The sequence below is a fragment of the Cornus florida genome, unplaced genomic scaffold (assembly GCF_030987335.1).
Source record: "Cornus florida cultivar Cherokee Brave unplaced genomic scaffold, ASM3098733v1 CherokeeBrave_3.0.0_Hap2_Chr01, whole genome shotgun sequence".
NCBI classification, from domain to species: Eukaryota; Viridiplantae; Streptophyta; class Magnoliopsida; order Cornales; family Cornaceae; genus Cornus; species Cornus florida.
In genome coordinates this window covers 68,018,450-68,029,159 of record NW_026775571.1, presented here as the reverse complement: position 1 = coordinate 68,029,159, position 10,710 = coordinate 68,018,450, and the positions used below count along the sequence as shown (strand labels likewise).

Below are 10,710 nucleotides of genomic sequence, written 5' to 3'. Positions count from 1 at the left end.
GTGTGTCATCTCCAATTGGCATGAGGCCTTTTGGGATAAAGCCCAATAGCAAAACCGTGCGGGCTCAGGTCCAAAACGGACAATATCATACCATGTTGTGGAGTGGATCGTTACAACTATTTTGTCCCCTCTCTTAAAAAATAACTTTAAGTATGAAAAGTAAGTAAAATCCTTATATTATAATAATATATTATATTACATTTTACATGAGATAAAATGGTCATTTTATCAAATTTTGTCTACACGTATATGGGAAAGAAGTACACAAACCAAATGTTAGGGAAAATCAAAATAATAAACACTGAACGTAATTTACCATATAAAATACTTTTCATATCTAACCGTAATTTACCATGCCAATTAACCTTCTTACGCAGGAAAGCTCTGAAAGCAAGAGATAACAGCTAACATATAAAACATGGTAATATTTTGTTTAATGTCATAACAAGTGGTTTGGATAAAAAAAGAAGTATTGCAACCTAATACAGAAATGTATGTTGGATTAAACTATATATACTGAACAAATTTTAATTAGGCTTCTAAAAAACAATAATGTGCAATTCACTCTAACAAAATCGGCCAACATATCACCTTAATAAGGCTCATTCTTTTCAAATATTATTACATTTCTGTTGTATTTGGAAGCACTGAATGAGTTCTTTTGATTAGGTGTCGATTTAGTGATCTAAACATAGTATTATTACAAGTTCACATCAACTTGAATAACTTCCACCACTGCGTCGCCATGAATTCAGTCAATGAGTACTACCACCATTAGAGCTCGATCTCTCTTATTGGCACTTGTTAAAGGTGATGCTATATATAATTTTGAAGCTAGGTAGTTGATATTTTTGAAGGTCAAAATAGCCATTAAAGTCACTTAATTGATGTAAAACCCGAACGAATTAAGGTGATTGATTGTATTAATTTAAATCATGAGCGAATTAAAATTGACCAAATTAATTAGTTAAGAGTCAATAGAATTAAAATTGGCAAAAGCAATCAAAGTTTGAATGACCTATTCACTCTTCTTTAGGTCCTATTAATTTAGGCAAGCGCAACTTTTACATGAATGCATTTTTAATGTTACTGGAATAACATCTTTCTTCATTAGAATAATTGTAGATACTTTGTTGAAGATGTATATATAGATTTTGTAATATTCGTACAACCCAATCATATATATACATAAGATGCAAATTGTCATTACTGTTTGGTTGTCAAACTTCAAAATATATATGATATAGCGAACCACAAATAGTACAAGTTTCCCTGAATTTCCCTTGATAGTGGTCTGGGATTTTATTACTTCAAATGGTTAAAATATAAGATTATACATATTTGGGATTATATGCTAAAAGTGAAGAGACGAAGGAACCTAAGATTTGTGAACAAAAAATGAACATACACCAAATACAGCTTGTATGATAGTAAGCAGAAGCAATAGAACGGCTCCAAGAAAGGAAATGATTGCCCACGGACTATTGAAATAATCATGCCTTAATGTGGCCATCCATATATGTTGACGTTTCCTGCAATGCTTATTCACATCATTGAAAATGTTAGCATAGCTGAAATGATAGGGATTGATGTTGATATTGTATCCAAGCTTGCTGAACATGGTGGAAACGACTTCATCACCACCTAGACTGTTTGTGATAATTCCATCACGACGCAATGAACTAATGTCCTCTGCGTAGTCAACGAGATAATCCATGAACATGCAGTAATGAGTGATATAGCAAACAATACTTCTACCACCATACTGCTCATGCGCGATGAGGTTTCTGAAGAGGGACTCTGTGTAATCATCAATGGTTAAATGTGGGATTCTCATTGTCCCATTAGAATATGTAATATCAAACAAGTTGCTGCTGCCTTCAGCTTTCTTGAACTTAATTCCCGCCTTTTGAAGTTGAGATGTACATTGTATGCTTTCCCAATCACTTCTCGTTATTTTCCCAATCCTTCCAAATGGAGGGCATCTACTACTGTGTAGTAAGTCGAGTATATGTTGGACTTTGTGAAGAGAATTCATATCAAATCTGGAGACCAATAGATCTTGAAATAAGGGGTTAAAGGCCGACAATGCAATGTTAACGAGCTCTTCTTTTGGACCCTCAATCAAGTCATATAATTTGAGAAGAACGAAAAAAGGAACCTGATTTTCGAATAAAAACAAATCAAGCGCTAAGAAGTAAGGCATCCAATCTGTTCTGAAAATAGGGTCATTTTCATCTCTTGTAACGTTTTTTGACAACTTCAGGACCAGTTCAACGATGAAGCAACCATCAAGAAGCATCATATGCACGAATTCTTCTGAACTGACGCCGATGGGTTCTGCATAACATTTCCGTGCCTCTTCCTCCAGTGCCCTCATTGCAATTACGTATCTCTCTGCGCTTGTCTCTTTCCTTCGTACAAGAAGTGATTTTAGGTAGTGTAGTTTAATCTTTTCCATCCCTTGGAGATTAGTTTTTCCTCGGTGGTAAGGACCAATTGCAACAATAGCTGGTTCATATGCATCTGGATTTATCTTTCGAAGTTTTTCATGCACTTTGAAGATACAACGCTCAGGAGGCAAATCAGAGTGGCGAGCAAGCTTTTCGACGATGCTAATAGAAACATGTTCTTCTAGTGTTTTAGCAGATTCTATGTTCTACAATTCTCTGTTCATTAATATAACTCTGCCTCCTATAATCAAGATATAATTAATAGAATTCTAATGGTTAAAAGTAAGTCATGTAACCAGTATTATAGCCAGTATTAACAAGGCATGTGACTTTAGTGTCTCTTCACACTTTCCAAAATGAAAGGTATAAAGACGTTGGACTGGTCTCCCAATAATATTGTCGAAGTCGTTTGCCACAATAAAATCAACACCACAAATCTTGTCGAATTTGACATCATTTGTCTAATTTGACATCATTTGTCTATGTTTAACAATTTATTATAGGCTAAACAAGTTTTTATTATTTTTTTTTTGTAAGTCAGTGAACAACTTTTAATATAAGAACAGAGAAAAAGAAAATGATATAATCAACAATTTAGTTTAGCCGACAAAAACCCACTCAACATGCGTTTTCTTTTTATTTGACAAAACACACTCTCTATCTTGCTCATCCTCTGTTCACGTTTCTCTCTCTTCTGCACAAATCTATGTGTATAATCTGTGAAATAATTTTGAAGAAAAACAACTGCAGATTTTTCTGAGAACAAAATTCAAACCCCACTTCCGAAATTGAGATATGCCTATTTTGCTCAAATAGCACTTGCAATTTGAGTCCAAACCAGAATTCATCATCCACTCCAATCAGGGGTGGAGCCAATGTGTGCCCAGATGGGGCATGCTCCCTCTTGTTTGGCCCCGCCCACTATAAAATATAGTAATTTTTATTTTAATTTGTACATTTATAAGAAAATTTCTATATATGCCTCCCCTAAAATTTTAAATTTCTAAAATTATCTTCTAAATTTTTCTTTCTTTTTTCTTTTACTCTAAATATTCTTTTGATTTCCTTAAAAAAAAAGTTAAATTTTCCTTCTTTACTCAAACTATAATTTTTTTTCCTTTTAAATTTATAATTTTTCTTCCCTTTTTCTTCTTCTTCTTCTTATTAATTTTTTTTGGTCCCTTACTTCTTAACATTCTTTTTTTTGCAATTAAAAATGATGTATATAGTATGTAATATATATATATATATATTTTGTGTTCTTATTTAAATTATATATATATATATATATATATATTTTTTTTTTTTTGTACACTGCACCCCTTCTGAATTAAAATATTGGCTCCGCCCCTGACTCCAACCAAGCAAAAAAATTCAAGAGATTATGGTGATGCTTGTGAGAAATAAATTTATAATTGGCAAATTTCGTTGTCAAAATTTTTGGTTTGATTTGTCAAGAATTAAGATCGGAAGCGGAATTGAAGAAGTGATCGTATTCATACTTTGATACACTCCGTGATGATAAGAATAATGCCCCAGTAAGGTATGCGAGCATGTGAGGACACTTGGGGAATTCAAAATTAAGCTTTTAGAGAAAATTTTCATTCTTCCTAACTTGAATCGGTTCAACAAAACTTGAATCGGTTCAACTTTTGAAGGCCAAACAAGTCTGTCCAACTTGAACCGGTTCAGCCCCACTTGAACCAGTTCAAGTTTCAACATCATTTTCTCAAAATACTTTCTGGCCAACTTGAACCGGTTCAACCCAACTTGAACCGGTTCAAGTCCAACATAACTTTATTTCCTATTCTATTTCAACTTCCTATTTTCAATAGAATTTTTCTATATTGATGATGCATGAAATTGACTTGTTTTCCAAGTACAATTAGGTTTTCAAAAGTTTATAAAAACATGTTTTCTCACTTAGGTTTATGGCTTTTGCATATAAAATTCTTTAACTCTTTTGAAAGCCTTTGAGAAATATTTTAATTTAGTTAGAAAATCAAACTTGATTTTTCTGATTTTATTTTTGAGAGCATACATAAACACAAGAGTGATTTAGGAGTGTTGTTTTCTATCTAGAGTATAATTGAAGATTCAAAAATTTCAACAAGTGGGATTTTAATTGTTCTTCATTAAATTCAGAATTGAAGAAAATGGGCGATTCAATCACACTTTGAAGGGGTCAAAGCATTCATGGAGTGTTGTTTGATCCAATAGCAATCCTTCTACAGAGATCAAGAGTAAGCCTCAGGTCGAGCACTATTGGACGGAGAAGTCACAAAGTCAGGAATTGTCAGCAATTGATTTTTAGTAGAATGATAGGGTGTGAGTTTGAGTCAAAGTTCAGTGTATTTTGCTTCAAAAATAGTGAATAATTTCGCTCTGGACAGCAGTCCACGAGATTTTTCCTACAACAATTAGTCTATTCGGACAATCAAAATTTCTTCGTTCAAAATCCTGGTATCATCTCTCAAACTTTGTTTACTTGTATTAATTTTTGCTTTGTGGGTTGTTTAATTTATGTTTATTTCGGTAAATCTAATTTTAGGCAAAACTGGATAAAAAGTGCAAGTTGAACCTATTCACCCCCTCTAGGTTACTTATCCATATTATATTCCACAACTATTTCGCATTGTGCAACTCACAATGTTTACCAAAGCATGTGCAGTGGTGTGACCTAAATTCACCTAAATTTATGTTCACAAACACAAAGATTTTAGTTATTCGCTTTCCTCCTGTTGAATATAAAAAGAGAACTCCTTATTGTATTGATGTGTATAGATGTGAAGATACATAGAGGTTTATATAGGTGACGAGATGTGTGGAGAGCAAGAAACCTAAACCCTATATGGTAAACCTATATATGGTTAGAATATATTCTCTACAATATAGTAATAATATATTCTACAATATATTCTAATAGCCCCTTCAAAATCAAGGTGGATTGAATGAAACCATCTTGAGTTTCGAAATGAAATCTTAAAAACGGCATAGAGGAAGCAATTTGGTGAAGATGGGTTTTCACCCATGATGAAGATGGAGACAGGATTAACAACTGACGTGGCAGGTGATGTGGCATTACTGTTGGCACTGCTGCTGACTGTGTCTGACATGGCAACTAACGTGGCAGGTGACGTAACACTACTACTGGTACTGCTGCTGGCTGTGTCTGACATGGCAACTGTCGTGGTAGGTGATGCATTACTACTGGCACCGCTGTTGATGTGTCTTGAAGGTTGATTGGGCGGCCAAATAAAGCTTTTGCTGATTATGAACTTTAAACTAAAGGTTGGGATGTGGAAGAATAAGTTTGAAAGTTGATCGCTGAAGGTTGACCGCCAGGGATGGGGCTGATGGTGCCATCGACGACAGTGATTATGATAAACTGATAAGATTGTTACCAATAATCGAGAGGCTTTGATACCATGTTAGAAATAAAAGAAAGAGTATAACTCTATATAGTATATTGATATATGAGATATGTAATATAAGAGTACATGGGGTTTATAAAGGAAATGTCATGTGTGGAGAGCAAGTCATTACCATATAAGGTAATGCTATATATGGTAATGAGGGTAGGTTAAGACAACTACCATAAAAAGTAATGCTATATATGGTAATGATATATTATATAATATATTCTAATAATACATGGTAACAATATATTAAAGAATATATTCTAACAGTCCCCCTCAAAGTCAAGGTGGGTTATATGAAGCCATTATGAGTTTGAAGATAACCCTTTCACCTTGATGTAGCTGACGTGGCACCGATGCTAATGTGGCTGATGATATGGCAACTAAAGTGGCAGGTGACTTGGCACTATTGCTAGCACCTCTGCTGCATAGCGCGCAACTGACGTGGTATAAGACTTGGCACAACTACTGGCACCGTTGCAGAATGCGTTTGACGTTGGACTAATTCTGGCATGTCAAGTGACGTAGGGTGGATCTCTGAAGATCTTTGAGGTAGGTGCAGAGTGTGAATAGGTTAAAGGTGCGTGTGAGCACATGATGACCACTAATGGCGCGTGGTGGCACAGTGACGGAGCTGATTTGACATGTTGAGGTGCGGGATTACCGTTGGTGCGCGTAAAAACGCATGGAAAAGTGGGATTACCACTTGAGGCTCATGGTGGCGTGATTTAGAGTGCTGAAGCGTGAGTTTGCAAGCATGATTTGCAGGTTGACCACCGCCACTGAGGATGGGGCTAATGGTGCCATCCCCGGTGGTGACTACGATAAACTGGTAGATTGTTTACCAGAGATCAAAAGGCTCTGATACCATGTTATATATATATATATAAAAGAACTCTGTATTGTATTGATGTGTATAGATGTGAAGATACATAGGAGTTTATATAAGTGACGAGATGTACGAAGAGTAAGAAATCTAAACCCTATATAGTAAACCTATACATGATTAGAATATATTATTATATTGAATAAAATAATATATTCAAGAATGTATTCTAACACCTCCAATATCTCAAATTTATGATTAAAAGCTTCTCATCATAAACTCATCTCTCAGAACCAATTCTCTAGATAAAAAATAAAAATGATCAGAAACCAAGAAATCTCCAATACCCTTTTAATTCAAACTTCTACAGAAAACGAAGAGGGGAGAAGGGATTGTGTTAGCTGACAAATAAATGTTGTATACATCATGAGTCATTGTTCAATGTTGCAGCACTCGCAGAGAGAGAGAGAGAAAAAAAAAAAAAGAAGAAGAAGAAGAAGAAGAAGAAGAAGAAGATAAAATAAGTAAAACGAGGGAATTTTTAAAAAGAAAAAATTAGGGTTTTAAAGAAAAGAAATACAAAATTTTTAAAGGGAATCAAAGCAATATGAAGAAAAAGACAAATAAAATAAAAATGAGAAAAGAAATAAAGATTTGGAGAAATTTTAGTAAGGGAGGGACATTTTGTGACATTTCACAAATATACATAAATAAAAGTAAGGGTTAATTCCACCTACACCCCTTGACGTTTGCCTATTTTCCACACACACCCCTTTTACGTTTCATAATTCCACCTACACCCTCTGTCAGTAACCACCGTCTAGTTTACCAATAGAAATGTGTGATTTTACTGTTTTACCCATGAATTATATATTAAAATTTATAACTTAAAGGAAAAGACTTTAACACCCTTACACACACACACACACATATATATATATTTCTTTTTTTTTTTTTTTTTTTTTTTTTTTTTTTTTTTTTTTCATTGTTGCTAGCGATGAAGAAACTATGCCACCGATAGAATACACAAACAGCAATCACATAAAAAGATAGTTCTTATCACAGCCAAACCGTTCTCCTTACTGCCCGCCATTCAATTGCAAGGACAGTTCGTTGCCCGCCGTTCAATTGCAAGGACAGTTTGCTGGTTCTTATCACATCTACCATTCTTCATCACGGGACCACCAACGTGCAGTGAACAAACCGCGAAGCTTCGCCGGACTGAACTGGGGGGGTTAGTTGTGAACTTCGCCACTATGGTCTTTAATCCGGCTTACCTTGTTCTTGTCCAGCATTACGACGGTGACTACACACTCTCTTTGTATCACAAAAAACTAATCTTCTCAAGCTCATTATAAATAGAAATAGGGACTTTAAAGCACTGAAATCCTCTAGCTTTTCTTCCATTAGGAGAATGAGTGAAAGGACCTATAAATCGAGTTATTTGTTTTCCCCTCTGAAACCTTGCATATTTGATATATTTTCTAGCAAACAGCCTAGGGTATTAAGTGATGAACATTGAACCCATCTTCTCCAGCGATGGCATCTTCAACACTGACGGCGAGAGCTGGAACTTCCTCGGCGTTTTCCAATGGTGCATCTGTGCTATTACAAACTGATTGAATCTTTGAATTCTTACTATTGGAGTCATTTTGGAAGGGATTTCATCATCAGATTCCTTAATATCACTGAAGGATTGCCAGCTGCCGACGGTGCACCATGGACTACTTCATTCCCTAAGATCGAGATTCACGGCGCATAAAATTTTCTTGAGCAAACCACTCAAGAAACTTCTTGTTTTTATCTAGTCGAGGAAAAAAACATGAAAGAGAGAGAGTGAGAAAAAGTTGACCATCTTCTCTGGCGACGGTATCTTTAACGACGATGGCGACAGCTAGAAGTTTCTTCGTCTGTCAGTTTAATCTCGCCATTTCTCACCATATTTGCCCCAAAATACTCCAACTTCAAACCCAAATGGCCAATACCCAAACCAGAAGCCTTATCAACAGCCGCTGTCAATGTCTCTCGGCAGTAGGACATCAAATTAAAGGCTCGATGGCGTCATAATTGGCAGTAAAAATCAGCGTCTCGTGCTCTGATGAGAGGGCCGAACCCAGCCCTTACAGCCTCTCTAACATTGTGCTGGTGATCACCACCGTTAGCGTCGGAACCCTCAACCATGACTTTCTGGCTTACAAAAGCCTCGACCCTTGGGCAAACTAAAACTCTGGCCGTTCTCAGTAGACAAACCATTTTAAGAACACAACAATTGAGAGCTTGAAGCCAGCAAAATGAAGGACCAATTTAGGCTCCACAATTGCTTCGAGGGTAGAGAAAGAAACTTTAGAGAGAAAATGATGATATAACATGGGTTTGTTATATAACCAATCTCTGGCCCTAGAATAGAATTGCATGGGTATGTGTAGAAGGAAGAAGATGATATATGAATATATATATATATATATATTATGAAGTGAAAGGAAGGGATTCTTGTACACTTGAGTTAACAAATTAAGGGTAGTTTTGTAATTGCGTATTGGTGAAAGAGGTTAAAGATGTCATTTTAGACATTAGAAGGGCAAAATTGATTTTCTAACAATTTTCTAATGCTGACATCAGCACAGATCGAGAGTTGCTTAACGACGGGGGGTAATTGGCTACGCAAACCAAAACCTCAAGGGAGGTAGGTGGAATATTAAAACATAGAGGGGGTGTAAGTGAAATATAGGCAACTATTAGAGGGTGTAAGTGGAATTAATCCTAAAATTAAACACATTTCACTTCGGAAAATATATATATATATATATATATATATATATATATATATATATATATATAAACATTAATCAAATGTAAAAATAGAAAATTGCAAGTCAGGCTTTTGGGTTTTGTGTTAAATCTGATATTATTATTATTGAGTGCCAAATTTTAAGATATGGTATGTTATTTTCGGGAAGATGATTAGATATCAATCGATCAATCAATTTCTTTGTTATTGTAAAGACGACGAAAGATATATTGGAAAAAACATGACCTATATGAACAATATAACACTTACTTATTTGAATTGCTCCATGATTCACCATTCACTTGTTTGAAGAAGAGAACCGTACCGAAAGCAGCGGGTTCGTTGGCACACTTGGATGGAATAATACATAGTTATTGATAAGATAATGGGAATGAAACCTTGTCCTCATATAACAACATTGTCTCTTTCTTGGACAATACTTCTTTTGTTATTCTTTGCCTGCAACGCTGAAAAAGTTCCTGGTGCCAAACATTGTGAAGGAGAGTTTACTTTTGCTATTTACAATTTTTTTTTTCGAAAGACTGCAATTGGATAAAATTGTCTAAAAGAAAACAGTTGCCTAAAATATGCAACTAGAATGCAATTTTATAAACTAGAATTTTTTGTCTCTTAAAAAAAAATCTATTTTAACTAAATTTGATAACTATTAAATGCTTTTTCAACACCAGACACACCTAACGTCCTTTTAAATGGTTCCACAACAATTTCAAAGGGGCCACAAGACTTGGGGTTTTAGTTTCGGAGGAAATCAGACGGAATAGTGAACTTTATATATTCGGAAAGATGATTAGATATTAGTATCGATTGATCAATTAATTTATTTTGTTTTTGTGAAGACAAGAAGAAAGATATATATGTTGGGAAAAAAGCATTACTTATATATAGATACACATAAAATACTTTACTTATCGGAAGCTCTTTGCTCAATATTCACCCTTCACTTTGTTTGAGAAGAAAGTACCAAAAATAATTATATATAAAGAAACCTGCGGCGTCATTCGCACAAGTCCAGGGAAGAAAGGAAGTATACTGATATAGTAATGAGAATACAGCCTTGTCCTTATATAATTGGTTCTTAACATTGTCTTTTTCTTTTGTTCAAAGAAGAAAACAATGTTGGAATCAAAAACTTTTGAAAAATGAATATAACTACTTCTTTTAATTGGTCTATCTATGCTGCAAATAAGGAAGTAGGCTCTTCAC

At 34.8% G+C, this 10,710-nt stretch overlaps 1 protein-coding gene across 1 annotated transcript; it reads right to left on the bottom strand.

Moving 5' to 3' along the window:
• Nucleotides 1-1,225: 1,225 nt before the first annotated feature.
• LOC132273945 (UPF0481 protein At3g47200-like) lies at nucleotides 1,226-5,632 on the bottom strand. The gene is made up of 2 exons (XM_059775068.1): nucleotides 5,444-5,632; nucleotides 1,226-2,659 (listed from the first exon to the last, which is right to left on the bottom strand). The coding sequence occupies exons 1-2, from the start codon at nucleotides 5,630-5,632 to the stop codon at nucleotides 1,379-1,381; spliced, it is 1,470 nt and encodes a 489-aa protein (XP_059631051.1). The 3' UTR covers nucleotides 1,226-1,378.
• Between the last annotated feature and the right edge of the window lie 5,078 nt (nucleotides 5,633-10,710).

Bases quoted from the DNA above. Each gene is read 5' to 3' on its own strand.
- LOC132273945 (XM_059775068.1), bottom strand. From the start codon at position 5,632: ATGTCAGACACAGCCAGCAGCAGTACCAGTAGTAGTGTTACGTCACCT. The intron at 2,660-5,443 runs GTTTTTAAGATT...AGAGAATTGTAG, and splicing joins CAAATTGCTTCCTCTATGCC to AACATAGAATCTGCTAAAAC.